At 44.7% G+C, this 14819-nt stretch overlaps 1 protein-coding gene across 1 annotated transcript; it reads right to left on the bottom strand.

The window, feature by feature from the left end:
• Positions 1-85: 85 nt before the first annotated feature.
• zbtb11 (zinc finger and BTB domain containing 11) lies at positions 86-12624 on the bottom strand. The gene is made up of 10 exons (XM_026157693.2): positions 11405-12624; positions 10427-10674; positions 9267-9498; positions 8163-9184; positions 6026-6343; positions 5523-5943; positions 2010-2127; positions 1771-1929; positions 1051-1226; positions 86-855 (listed from the first exon to the last, which is right to left on the bottom strand). The coding sequence occupies exons 1-10, from the start codon at positions 11712-11714 to the stop codon at positions 314-316; spliced, it is 3546 nt and encodes a 1181-aa protein (XP_026013478.1). The 5' UTR covers positions 11715-12624; the 3' UTR covers positions 86-313.
• Between the last annotated feature and the right edge of the window lie 2195 nt (positions 12625-14819).

Below are 14819 nucleotides of genomic sequence, written 5' to 3'. Positions count from 1 at the left end.
CAAGGACAAAGGCTTGAGCTGTCATCATCATCTTGGTATTAGCTAAAAAAACAAAACAAACAACAACAAAAACAGACCAGAGGAAAACGTTTGAGCCAAAGCTTTAATTCTGCCTGCATTCGTCCTGAGCGACGACACTTACTGTTTGTTTAGCTATTTACAGACAATGCACACAGTGAAAACCTCGAGTCTGAGATCATTACACTATTTACAAGTTCAGAAAAATAGGATCTGAATGTTGTTTTTTACATTTTATATAGACTGAAGCAACGTGATCAGTCTATGTGGGGAGTCCCCGTCCTCCGGCCCACAGCTATTCTACCTCGGCGACGTGAGCCACCTCCACCTCCATCGTCTGAATCACCTCAGGGTTTTCCTCGAGCTTCCCCCCCGTCAGCGCCTGCTGGGCCAAGACGTAGTTCACGACCTGCATGATGCCCTGATCCGAGAGCGTCGCCACCGAGCCGTCGCTCACCGCCTGCACAGCCTGGACGGCCTCCATGGCCTCCACCGTCTCCTCCGTGATCAGCACCGTCTCGATCTCCTCCGAGGACGGCTGCTGCGCAGGCCGTAGCTCGGGGGGCAGGTCGGACGCCAGGATGCTGACTGCGTGCTCCACCTGTGTGCCCTGGTTGTGAAACTGGAGGGTGTCCTTCTCCAGCATGATCTTCCCAGGCAGGCTGTCCACGTGGTACTTGGCCATGTGCTTGCGTAGAGTGCGTGCGTCGATGTGGGCCTCCTGGCACATGGGGCACACGTATGGACGCTCTCCTGTGTGAGTGCGGACATGGCGCTTGAGAGAGCGTGCATCAGCCCAGGCGACACCGCAAGTCAGACATTCGAAAGGCTTCACTCCTTCAAGAGAAAAAAAAAAGATGAAGGGGTGTTAATGATCGCATTTATAGCACAGAAAACTAATTCGCCGCCCTCACAGGACAGCAGAGTCAACAAGAGTGACGGGAGGTCTCATTTTAGGTTACGTTGTTATACGTTCGTACTTTAGCGATAAAAAGCATCTTCTACATGAGAAAAGCTGCATGACGGACTTACCCTGGTGGTTGTTGATGTGGCGTCGGTACTCCCGGAGCTGCGTGAACTTCCTGCCACAGTGCTCGCACTCTCTCTCCAAATTCTGCTTCACTCGGCCCTTCTTCCCGTGCGTGGCTTTCTTCACGTGCCTCCTGAACAGAGCCTTCTCGAAGAACTCCTTTCCACAGACGTTACATCTGACGACACAAACAAAGGGCGTCACTGCAAAGCGCACGATGCAAAAACCGAACGGAGATCAAAGCCAGCCAATCGTGTTGTTGCAACAACCATAGCATTTGTAACTGTCCCCACCTCCCAATTTACATCACTCATTAACCGTGAAGGAGTTTAAGTGAAATAACGGTACCGCTTACTTTCCTTTACATGTTTCCATGGCAGCGAGTTTGGTTTTATTTCAGCTGGTATGAAATCATTGATAATCGGCACCAAGAAAAGCAGAACATGAAGTTCTGAAGGATGGTAAAAATGTTTTATAATCAGCAGAAAGCTTCATTTTGTTTTTCAGTGTCACAGCAGGAGTGAAAGCAAAAAATGTGGCTGTTTGGAGAAGTTTTGGGGAGGGGCCACCATTACGTATCAAGTTCGTCTCAGAGGACTGAAGTTGCATGGTGATAGGTGTCTCAGGGCGCTCCTGTTGTGTTGTAGGAGTAAATTCCCTGAAGCTATTCTACTTCTGATTTCTGGGATGTGACTGGTGCACATCACCCCTGTCACACTTACTTATAAGGCTCGGCGACGCTGTGGGACTTGACGTGCGAGTACCAGTCCTTCTTCCAGCTGTAACATTTCCCGCACACCTGGCACTGGAAAGGCTTCAGGCCCATGTGCTTGTTCATGTGCTGCTGCAGATCTTTGGCTTCGTAGAACCTCTTATCACAACTGTGGAAGAGAGGAAGCAGACTGAGACCGCAGCTCGGGCTCTGAAGCAAAGAGGACGGTGTTGATGAAGAGTTACTCACTGTTCACAGGCGAACGGCCGGACGTCGGGTTTGGGTTGGTGCTTCTTCAGGTGTTTGCTGAGAGCGGAGGCTCGGTGGAAGGTGGCTCCACACGTGGTGCAGAGGTACTTCGATTCACCTGATAAGGAAATGGGGATGTTGTCATAAAGGCCACTGCAAACGACTGAGCCAAGATTTTTTTATATAACACTATAGACACTTTGTCAGAGCGGTAATCAGCTGCCTCTCCTGACAGCTCCGCAGCCTCAGAGCATAGCGGCACATGAACCCAAGAGCTCTACTGCAAAGATAAAACTCAAGTTCAATTCAATTGAACAACAGGGGCCTCAAGACACTTTCTATTGTAAGTTAAAGACCCAAAATAATACAAATAAAACAGAAAACCACCAACAATCAAAGTTAAGCGTTTTCTCCATCGTGAAAGAGGCTCTTTTTCTCCTGGCTAAATCACCGTGGTAACTGATGCTGAACACATAACCTGGTCGACTACCACCATCATGACAGTCATCATCTCTGTTTAAGGTTTTGTTGAGCCAACCAATGTAAAGAAAGCCTGTTTTGAACTCAAGTTTGACCCTCCAGTCTCCACCTGCTGAGCGTTTGTTCAGTTCACAGAGGGTCTCAAAGCCAGTGTTGGGCAAGTTACTTTGAAAAAGTAATTAATTATAGTTACTAGTAGAGCTGGGCGATATGAGATTTTTTCATATCACGATATGTTTTTTTCATTTCAGGCGATAACGATATCTATCACGATATAAGCCAAATAACTATATTTGTAAGATTTAAATGTGCCGTTGCTCACAAGTAAAATGTGAAATAATCAGCAGCTTGTTTTTATTTAAATATTTATTTCCCATAATAAGTTCAACAGGGTAGATGTACTTAAGGAACATGAGACTTTTTCAGATAAATAAAGGCAAATATTGCAAACTACACAAAAGGCAGCCGCTAAAGCGTTTAAGTTTCAAAAGAGAACAAACGAAACAGACTAAATTGTCAATTCCACTTAGAAACAAAATATTAATTCTAAAAATAAATCTTAGTTTGTTTTACAGAAGAACAGACAAAACTGACTAACTTTTGTCAATATCAAATAAACTGAGAACTAAAAGGAAATTCTCAATCTCTCCTTGTTGTATAGCTGAGCTTTTCAAACAGTTTTAACAGTTACTTTAGTCTGACAAAAGCCGAATGATGAATTAGCGCTTCCAGTCAGAGACTGAGGCTACGTCCACACGTACACGGGTATTTTTGAAAACGGAGATTTTCCGTTTTCGTTTTAAAAAATAATCCCGTCCACACATAAAGGCAGAAATGAAGGAAAACGCTGCTATGAACATGCCGAAGCAGCAGGTGGCGCTAGATTCCTAACCGTGCAGAAATGTTGGCCAATCAGAAGTCTAGAAGCCTCGGTGGGAAAAAGTAAACAAAGCTGGGGCATAGAAGCAGAACAGAGTCGTATGTGTGGAGGGACTAACTGTGTGTATATGTAAGCATTTAAACACTGCAGAGAGTAGAATTAACAGTAACAGTATTGTAGAAATTCATTTCACCGAAACAATAACGTGGCGCACAGTGTGACGCATGCACCAGTTCATTGTATTTCCAGACTTGCTTTCGGCACAATTTACAGTGCACGCTACTCTGTTTTTTGTCAGACTTGAAATAGCCGAAATACCTTCACACTACGGAACTTCTATGGCTCTTCCGTTCGACAATCTCTCCGGCATTGGAACCATCATCTGTTTTCTCTTCGGTCACGCTCGGTTGATTTTTCTAGTCGGCACACTCATTTCCTCCATTACCCGCTGGCTGCTTCCCAAACAAACACACGTGCGGCTTGGCACTTGTGCTGTACGTAACAAGTCACGCGACGTGACGCTGCGACTGTGATTGGTTCGGCTCTGCGCTACTTAGTTTGGATTGGCTAAACTTTTATTTATTTATTTTTATTTTATTTTAAGAGGACAAGAGCGGCGAGGTCTATCGCGATAGCTTAATTTCTCTATCGAGTAAAAGTTATATCGCGATACATATCGTTCTATCGCCCAGCTCTAGTTACTAGTTACTTCTTCAAAAAAGTAACTGAGTTGCAATATTCTAAAAGTAATTAATTACTTGAAAAGTAACTATTGCGTTACTTTAAAAAATGGTTTAACCCTCTGGGGTCCAGAGTATAATGGGCCATTTTTACCTACTTTTGATTTTCCCTCCACATTTTACCTTTAAAAACTATTTACTTTGTCTTTTCTGGTATCATCAACACAACCTCACGTGTCTGAATTTACAGTCATGTTTTCATTTTGACATATTGTATTAACACAACTGATCTAAAATCAGACAAAAAACATAAAATCCGAGTAGAAAAAGTTGTATTTTTTACTGTAATAACCACAAACATGTTTATTGAATCATATTTCATAACTTTAAATGCAAATGTAAATTGTCAATTTTAAAATCCTATGCACAAGTTTTGCAAACAACAAAGTTAGTTGCATCCATTTACCTTTTACCTTGATTTTTTAAAAAAAACATTTCAAACGATTTACAGAACAATCAGCTGTTCTGCCTCCAATACGATGCCGCACAAATTATTTGTGCAACTCCAAATATTTCTGTCCACTATAAAGGAGAACATCACAGCCTGATACCTGCAGGTCTGACAGCAGCAGGTGTATCACTCCTGTTTCTACCTGGAGACAGCAGTCGCCTCATTGTTCTGACACACAACACAAAACTATCCACAACACTACACACCAACTACACAAGACAACACATTAACTACACACTCCAAACACGCTAAACGTCACAAATCTCTCACATCTCAAAACTCGCTCTCTCGCCGTCACTCCTAAAACTTCCAGTTTTTTTGTTTGTTTTTTTTGCTCATAAGCAGAGAGTGCTTGCTGCGCTGTCCTTAGACAGCAAACGTAACGAAACTATTGAGGAAAAAACACCGCGTATATATTGTTTATCATGACTCTGGTTTTACGTGGCCTATCAGCACAATTTAAAAACTGGTATATATCACCTTGTTGCTTTGTCTTGAAGTTGTCGTGTGATTGGCTTACCACGACTACTTTATTCTTCCTCAGTCAAACAGCAGCCCTCATGTGATTGTTTTGCCCCCTGAGCTCCAGGTGTTGTGCTAGACAGTGATCGTGATTACCGTCCGCGGGAGCGCGCAGCTGCTTAAAGCTGTAGCGTCCAGATTACTTATGTAGTCAGCTACTTCCGTGCGATTGATATAAGATGCGTAAGCTGAACACAGCTTCAACCGTCTGTTTGTTGAAAAATAGTAACAGACCGCATTTTCATGTTAGTAACTGTAACGGCGTTGTAACGATAGGAACAGTAATTAGTTAGATTACTCGTTAATGAAAAAAGTAACGCCGTTATTCCCATCACTGCTCAAAGCAGAACAAGAAGTACAGTCAGGTAGATCCTGACCAGAAAGAAGAATTTTCAGAAATCCTGGATTAAAGAGAAGAAAGCTGACGTCCTGTGACTGACCTGTGTGGAGGCTGGTGTGCTCCTCCATGCTCCGCTTGCTCACAAACGACTTCTTGCAGAATTCGCACTGGAACTGTTTGGTGACGTCGTGCAGCGCTCGGTGCATCTTCAGGCTGTGTTTGTGGGCGAACGTCTTCCCGCAGACCTTGCAGGAATGAGGCCGCACACCAGTGTGATTCAGCATGTGGATCCGCAGGGAGTAGAGCTTCGGTAAGGTCTTCCCGCAAATGTCACACACAAATTCTCTCTTGGTGAGCGAGGACGATGACGACGTTTTCTCGTCCACCTCGCTGTCCGCTCTCCCCTCGGAGCCCTGCTCCACTGAGGGTTTGGCGACGGGGGCTCGCTGGCTGCTCTGCTGCTTGTGTCGGGCCAGGTGGGCGCGGAGAGAGGCGGCGTACTGGAACTCCTTACTGCACAGCTGCAAGGAAACAGAAACATCACGGTGAGAGCGGGCAGCATTAACAATTCAACACCACGCAGTGACACGCGCCAACACTTACGCTGCACTTGTACCCTCGAGCTTTCTCGTGCTTTAACGTGTGCATGATGAGAGAGTAACGTCTCTGGAAGGACATGCCGCACTCGGAGCACGTGTGCTCGCCGTCTACGGTGCTCTCTGCCTGGATTTTCTCCGGACTGGCTGTGGTCTCTGGCTCCGAAACCTTCAGAGCCCCGGCCTCCTCAGTAGCGACTTCCTCAGTCGTAACACTCTCCGCAGCACTGACCGCCGGATCTGTTGCAGACTCAGGCAGTGCTTCCACCTGACTTTCCACAGGCTGCTTGGGCGGCCTGCCTCTCTTCCCGGGCCTCGACCCAACCTAGAACACAAGTACCAACACCACAAATATTTGAACATGTGCCATATCTTGTTATTTTTAATAAAAACAAAGGTTTAATGTCACAAGTAGGGATGGGTACCAGTATCTGACATAAACGGTAGTAACCAGACCGAAAAGCAGCGCACATTTCAGTGCTTTATTTCCTGAGCTGTGATACACTTTAGATTCTAGCCAATCATTTTACGTTTCCGAGGATAGTAGGCGGGTCCAGATACGTACGTTCTTTTAGAGCAGAGCTACAGATTAAAAATGTCCAAGGCGAAGCGGTCAAAAGTCTGGCTGTACTTCACAGCAAAATATGCAAACTCAGCAGCCTGCAACAAGTGCTTTAAGCTGATACTGTGATACTGTCAAAGGAGGTAACACCTCAAATTCGATGAAACACCTGGCGACGCATAGCATTTTTTTTAAAAGCCCAGAAATGCGCTGTATTTGATAGCTTGCTGCGAGACATCACACCGAGCACATCTACTGCGGGTGGGTTGCCTGTTATCAGACCCGGAGTTAGCAACATCCCCCAAAAACACGAAGAGGAGAGTCCTGGCCCCTAGCCCTGCCAGTGTAGCAGAAATGATGACGGATGATGATGGCAGCAGCCGTTCTTCTCTGCGTGAGTAGCTTAATGTTGTTCCAGTGTAATTTACGTTGAGTAGGCTAACCACGTTATTACATTAATGCATGTAAGGTGAACTAGCAAACATCATCATAGCTACATGCGGCTGTCCTCTTGTTTGATGGCAGATACTCCCTTCACCCTGGCCAAAAAGGCTAAAATGACCAAAGAAAAAGTGGAAAACGGTTAAACATGAGAGGTTTTGGACAACGTTTGTGTTTTTTCCATTGTTTAAGCACTGCTTCCAGCCAAGAGTGATACCATATATGCCCCATAGCTGCAGAAAAGGCTAACATTGTTATCTTTTTACAAAAAAAAAAAAAAAAAAAAAACAGCTAAACATGAGAGGTTTTTGGACCAATTTTGTGTTCTCCATTCTTTAAGCACCGGTTTGAGCACCGGCACCGTTTCAAAAGTACCGGTTTGGCACCGGTATCGGATAAAACCTAAACGATACCCATCCCTAGTCACAAGCACTTCTTGTTTGGCTCTCACGGAGCTTAAAGAAAACCAGTTTGCATTTTCAGTGGGGGGGGGTTCAGTATCTTTCTCTACAAGAAATCAGTTTTAGAGCAAAGCTGTTTTTTACTTTCCAAGTAGATTTTATTTTGAGCTTTTTAATTATTTTTTCACTATTAAACTCCGTTTCAGTTCATTATTAGAATGGATTTGCAGAGTTTCAGTTTATATTGTTCAAGTTCATTTAGTTTTATTTCGGGGTTGGTTTTAGTCTTCTTAATTATTGTAACATGGAGGGTATTTTTTGTATCATAGGGACACTTTACAAAAAGACGTGAGGTTGAGAGTTTTGTTGAAGAGGTGAGTTTTGGGAAGAGTAGATCTTATAACACAAAACGCTTGAAGGCAGCCAACTCGGAGTCATGTGAACATCCTAAGTATGGACAAACAAAGCCTCGTGAGGCAGGAAGTGTTGAGAAAAGCAATCAAAATGATAAAGACAAAAACTACGAATATTTCTTGCTTTTAAATTGATTTCAGTTAACTGAAATCTTCTTTCACTGAGTAAATATGTTCTTCAGCCCCAGGCGTGAGCTCAGGCTTTAGACACACCCCTGTGAACTTTTTCATGTCTTTGTTAAATCTACATTGTTTAATGCTGTAAACATGGATTCTGAGGAAGCATTGAAGCAGTGCCGAATTTTTTATGGGATGACTGTTTTGTACCTTCGGGGTGGCAACACGCGGTGAGGCTGAACCTTTCTTTGCAGCCTCCTCCTCCTCTTCCAGCCCCATATGCAGACGAGCGTAACCGCCCTCTGCGATGGAGCGCTGCCGGAGTCGCCTCCTGTTGGGGTCATCTGACGTGAACTCCTGCTTGTCTGAGGGACTTTCATCTGCAGAAGGTTCCTCGTCCTCCAGCGGCAGGAACTCGTCTATCTCCACCTCCTTCCTCACCTTTGCTGGACGTCCTCGTTTGCGTTTCTGCGGCAGTGGTGCTGGTTCGACCCTCTGCTCCTCTGTAGTGGCCTCCTGAGTTGGCGTCACCGCTGCAGGAGCCAGCTGGGTGACCTCCAAGGGGCTCTCTTTGTTCAGTTCCACGTTTATGACAAATGTTTCTGCCTCTGCGACTTGTGGCTCTTCCATCGCCAAACATGCAGACACCACGGCGAGGGATTCGCTGGCCCCGGCCTGCCCACTGTGGGTGACCACAGTCATCGTCTCCCCCTCCAAACCTTCAGCATCCCCTGAAATAAGAGTGACGGTCTCGCCCGGTTCCACCTGCCCGGTGTGTGCAATCAGGGCCACAGTCTCGCTCTGTCCAGCCTCCCCTTCGTGTACTTCCTCTCCTTCTACTGTCTGCGTAATGACCGCCACCGGTTGCTGGATGCAGCCGTCTTCAGAGGGTGTAACAAAAGTCAATGTCTCGCCTGACACGGTGACGCCGCTGTGCGTGACTAATGCCTGTCCGTCACTCTCTATGGTCACCATGTAGGTTTCAGAGTCATTCTTCGGCTCTTCCTGAGTGGCCGGCTTGCTCGACAACACCGTGTGAACGTCTCCCCTCTGATACACCGTCAGCTTCTGTTCTTCCACCTGCTTATGTACCGACTCACAGATCTGCAGCACCTCGGTCATCAGCAGGTGTCGGGCGAGGTTTGCGATGTCCGCCATGATGCAGAAGTTAAACGTAAGCGTGGATGTGTATGCAAAGTCCAGCAGCGGGAGGAAGCTGGCTTTGGTGAACCCTGCAGGAAGAAGGAGGAATGTTAAAGCTGGGCAAAGGAGGAAAACATCCAGCAAGGAATAAAAAAAACCCAAAGTGCTCACCAGAGAGGTCGACGACCGCTTCGTGCGTGGACGCAGCGCCTTTCTCAAAGAAGAGCTCGTTGAAGTACTCGCTGCACGCTGCCAGCACAGCTTTGTGCGCACGGTACTCCTCGCCTTCGATCAGCAGCGTGATGTCACAGAACTGATTGTTGAGACGCTGCTCGTTGAGTTTGTCCAACATGGTCTGGCTGTGTTTGGACAGGAACTGATTGACCACGCCTTTACTGTCAACCTGAAAAATAAAACACATTTTAGGGAAAAGCATCAGTTTTATTCAGAAAAAAAAAAAACAACCTCTCCCACATGCAAACTTCAACTTTTATTCTCTCCTCCCTCCCACACCAAGCATGATCAATTTACTACCGAGTGGTCAGCTCTTATTTTGAAAGTCCAGCCAATGCTAACCAGATGAGCCAGGCCCTTCCTGCCTCCTGTTTTTTGCTGGTTGGCAGTCTCAGATGTTGGACGGCTGCTTCCAAAGGCAGGAATCTATCCAAGCTAGCAGGATCCTTTCAGTCATGGATTCAGGTGTGCTACAGATGATGATAACACCTCCCAGACTTGTCTTCACAGTGAAAGATTACAATTTATTAATCTATCACTGGTATCAGATCTGTTTTCACTGTCTGCAGAATCCTGAAGCGCGATGGCGGTCCTGGTTCTGTTCTTAAGATCATCTCTCAGCTAGAGGGTCACTCTAGCCAGAGCCTGCAACAGGTGGTTCTGCTGCAGAACCAGAACTACAAACTGCAGTTCAAGATGGAGGAGATTGAGCTGAACCGCAGCCATTTGTCATTTTGGGACACACACACCCATTCCTGCCCGTCGTCACCCCTCCCTACAAGCTCATTTAACTTAGCTTGAGCCAAGATGGCTGGAAATGAGCGTCTGCTCAACAAGATCTAAGCAGAGGAGGTAAGAGTCGCATTAATGAGGGTGAACCTGTGAAAGCGACTCATGTCTTCAAACGCACCACAAACACGCCCTAATCCAGAGCCAAATTCTAGGGACCACCCCTGATGTCTTTGGAAAGTCAAAGAAAAGCATCAGTAACACCGTGACTTTTGTTTCATCAATGATGAGTCATGTCAAATAATCAACATGCAGCACAAACAACCATAAATGTGTGGGAAACACTGAACGAGACCTCTGATACTCACAAACACCAGCTCATGCTTCGGCGTCCCCTTCGCCATCTTGGACCTCTGTTGCTGAGAAGAATCTGTGAAAAATACATTTTCCTCTCCCTCTTCTTCTTCCTCCTCCTCCTCTTCTTCGTTGGAGTTGGCAGCAGTCTTGCGTCTGCCCGGTCGGGAGAACGATCGCTGCCCCGAGCCGTCATCTGTGCCCCGCTTGCTCTGACAGTGAGCACACTCCCTGATGTGGTCTTTCACGTGCTTCAGGATCCCTAAGGGGGATGATCAATACCAGAAACTGATTTGTTCTACACACGTGCGAAAATTAAAGCATGTCCTGTCACGCCTGTAGCAGTAAAAGGAATCATTTCCTGACTGGTGGTGGATTAAAATTAGGCAGGTTTAAGACAAGGGAGGCTTATTTTGAACACTGAATCATAAAAAGCTACTCCAAGAATAAAAAGATGGATCTGAAATGAGGACTAACCAATCCAGGGCACACAGCTGCAAACAGCTGTGTGCCCTGAGCCATCTCGATCTGTCCAATAACCTCAGGGCATCGTTAGAAAGCGCTTAAATTTGCCTTTCTGCAGTTTCATCGGTGTGTGCAGTAAACAGAGACCTCCTCACTGCATCTGTGCTTGTTTGTGCAAACGCTGGATCGCCTGTCCAGGATATCTGATCTCAATGTACACATTACGATTATTATCGGACAGTTTCAGAGCAGTACATTTTTGAGGTTCTCTTTGGTTCTACGCAGACATGTATCTGATATGTGTCCGAAGCAAGCACAAGAAGCGATTCGTTTTCTCCTTTATATTAATTTAATATTCCCTTCTAATAACATCCATCCGCTCGAAACCAATCTCCTCATTGGCCGCTAGATGGCGACAGGGAGCAGTAGTGAGCATGCGTTTCTGCAGGCAGGCTCATCGTATTTATTTCCACCGGCTCATTCACACTCCTCACACTAACTATGAGCCGCACCCCTCGCTCTCTCACCTCTCCACCAGTACTTCTGGGAGATGACTTCCCAGGTGAGCTGCTGGTTCAGGTGCTCTCCGCCCATCATAATGTGCGCCTCGTTGATAAGTTCCTTCCTGCGCTCGTCCTGCAGCACCACCTCCAGCTCCGTGAAGTCATTCTGGCCCTTCAACCTGCGCTGATAAAATAGGGTCCCATTCCGCACCACGTAGCAGGCGGCCGCCTTGCGGATCTTCCTCTTGGTGTTCCCGGGCGTCCCCGGCGCGTACGGCTCCCGCTCGTCGGTAAGGTAGCGTATGATGGCCAAGTAGCTTTCCTCACACGACATGTCCGAGCCGAGCCGCGCTTCTCAGGCTGAACTGTGGATTTTTCTGGAAGAGGAGGGCCCTCCTCAGCTTACCGAAATCGGACGGAAATTTTTCGACGTCGCTCGGATCGTTGCTAATGCGAAATAGAGCCGCTACAACCGCATTTCAAATTATTTGCGAAGGTGGAACTGCAGTTCGCAACTGACTGGGGAGAAATGCCCGAACAGACAAAATGGCTGCTGCACAACCGGATTTGGCGTAACAGGGGCGGAAGTACGCAAATGTTTTCCCTGCCACAAGAGGGCACAATGTGCAAAGCTTTAACGTCATGGAAAAGAACCCGAGCAATTTAAAAGTGTATTTATTTTTTATTTATAGATTAAATATTTGCACTTAAATAAATCTTTATTATTCTTTAGTGGGCGTAACAAAACCCACAGTCTCGCCTGACACTGAGTAAGGACATGTATTGATCTTAAATTGTATTTATTTAAAAATATAAATTAAATCCCACAAATAAATATTTAACCTAAATAATTATATGTATTTATCTTGAATTTATTTTGTATTTGTCTAACTAAATAACTTTAAGATGAATGTTTATAATTATAAGTAATATTTGAAAAAGAAAAAAGTATGTATGTATGTGTATATATATGTATGTGTGTGTGTATCTGAGGAATTGTGTGGTTCTTGAAGGACCAGCAGACCATAGGGGGGCGCTGTTGCACACTTTCGCTATTGCAAAAAGAAATTAATCATTCCAGGGCTTCACCACAGCGTCATATTTTCACAGAGTTACACTGGGCCGACGGGGAGGGGGGAGACAAAGTAACACTTGCAATCTCATCCTTGTTTCAGATCCAGAGCCTGATGTTTGGTCATTACATTTTTTACTGCTTCCTCTGCTGCTTTTCATAAAGAAAATGGAATCAATCTTGGATTTCTAGACTGTTTAAGTATCATAAAGCTTCAAATGAAGTGCTGCTGTTTCTTCTTTTGCCATTCCTATCTCGCTTAATTTCCCATGCAGAGTTGATCTGACGTATCCGGTTCCCTCTCCTGTGAGTCAGAGATTTAATATTGTTTATTCCCAGTTGCTGCTGGCAGACACCCCAACACGTGTTGCAGAGTGTTTGTGTGAGCGCTGGGGGAAAAAATAAGATCGTTTGCATCCTGTCAGTGTGTTTCTGTGTCACATGACGTTTGTCTGGTCTCTCCAGTAATAACTAGAGGATTAATAGCAGGTGAATCTAAAGTATGACACCTTCACAGGGAAACATGAGCTGCCTGTGTTTCCTTCATCACGTCACAGTTTGATGCCCACTTTGCACATCTTGTCACTTCCTCTTTGGCTTATTGGCTCCACCATTAATCTCCTTCTCCTTTGTACTATTGTTTAGCTTAATGCAGGTTTCCTGGTCTGAAGACAAAGGCACCTATTACTCAGAACAGGAAGGCTGGTGTAAAAAAACAATACAACACCAGCTAAGAGAGGTTCTTTGTTCAGTCAAACGTTTCAGGATCATACAAACAGGAAGCTTTCTTTTTATATATGTGTGTATATATACCCCCCAAAATCTACGAGGCAGCATTATGCTAAAGAAACTCATTGGGAGTGACATCTCCACTGATGATGCATGTCAGACAACTGGGAGGGTGTAGGCTCATTTAAATACTGACATTGCTTTAAAGGCTATTTTATTTTGTCTAAATTTTTATGTTTTCATTGTAATGTTTCTATAATGTCACCTTATCCATAAACAATATAGCATAAAGCCTCCACAGAGTTCCCAATTCTATAAAGCGAAGTCGCTTTAGAAGTGTCGTAAACCTGTTTATTCAATATCCAGCAGGGGCCGACTCCTGATTGGATAACGTGGCTCTTAGTGCAGTGGGTTACACTTTGCCTAATCAGCAAAATATTCCTGGGACATAAATCCTTCGTGGTTATTTCATGAAAGACTTATAAACTCTGTCAAATCAACCTGCTGTGGCGCTCCCTTGTGAGTAAGGGAGCAGCTGAAAGTAGGTCTAAAACGAGCATACTGCTGTTTTGATGCGTTTAAGGTCTCAGTCAGTAGTTTAACATCTTAATGCGTCAGATTAAGTTCATTTTAGAAATTTTTATGAACAACGTGTGGATAGCCACACCTTTAAAGCTCAAAGTGATATACTTTATGTGGTGCGATCATTCTGAATAAACAAAAAAAAAACAGATTTTGTTGAATAACTGAGCGTTGATTCCAGGTGGATGGATTTTTGCTTTGGGATCACTTTTTTAGATCGCTACTTTAACCATAAAGCTGAAAACCAGGTCTTTTCTTACCACTTTACCCTGACAGCAGATAACAGCTTTAACTTCAGAGTCATTTATTTTGTACAAAAAGCTTCCATGGAATCTGTATGTCCTAATGGACCCTCTTCCTCTGTTTATTAGCCACTATCATCAATTTCCCCAGCTTCATAGTGAATCACAGAATGGAAGTTTATCAATAAAAGCCTCCCATACGAGCAATTTATGTGCTTTCTCACCGGAGTTGTACATTTGGACTAAAAAGCCTGCTCATTTATGGTCAGACATGCATTCAGAATTCAAAGATGTACTCATCCTCAGTGCACATGTTGTAACAAAGAAGTGCACATTGCATCATGTGATGCATAGATGTGCATGAGCCAAAAAATCTCAAGTTCAGAGCTTGAAATAAGAGAGAGAGTCAGCATAGCCTCGGGCATTTCCGAGGAGAAAAACAGCACCGATCGTTGCCCCTGTTACGCGCTGGAATGGCCATTTTGTGTTCGGTTGTACGTTTGCTGTTAAACCACCAGTGGTTTTTTCCACTCACAGAAGAAATATCGACTGTAAACATTTCTTTACAGCATTCATTAAACTCTGCAGATTTCTCCAATGTCAGAAATTTGAGATGATATTTTTTGTTATTAACTAAAAAGCGTTCATTTGTGTGGACTCTGAAGTACTTGTGCATAATTAGAGTTTATTCAAAGCTGTATCTCTAAAATGTATAGTTATAATATGGTGTAAAAGGCACAAACAATTAGAGAAAACCTAAAGTACAAGAAAAAAAAGGGATTTTTTTGGAGGGAAAACACAAAAATATCCCCAG

This window comes from Astatotilapia calliptera, chromosome 23, assembly GCF_964374335.1.
Source record: "Astatotilapia calliptera chromosome 23, fAstCal68.1, whole genome shotgun sequence".
Taxonomy (NCBI): Eukaryota; Metazoa; Chordata; class Actinopteri; order Cichliformes; family Cichlidae; genus Astatotilapia; species Astatotilapia calliptera.
The sequence above is the reverse complement of the archived record's forward strand: the minus strand, read 5'-3'. Positions and strand labels throughout refer to the sequence as shown.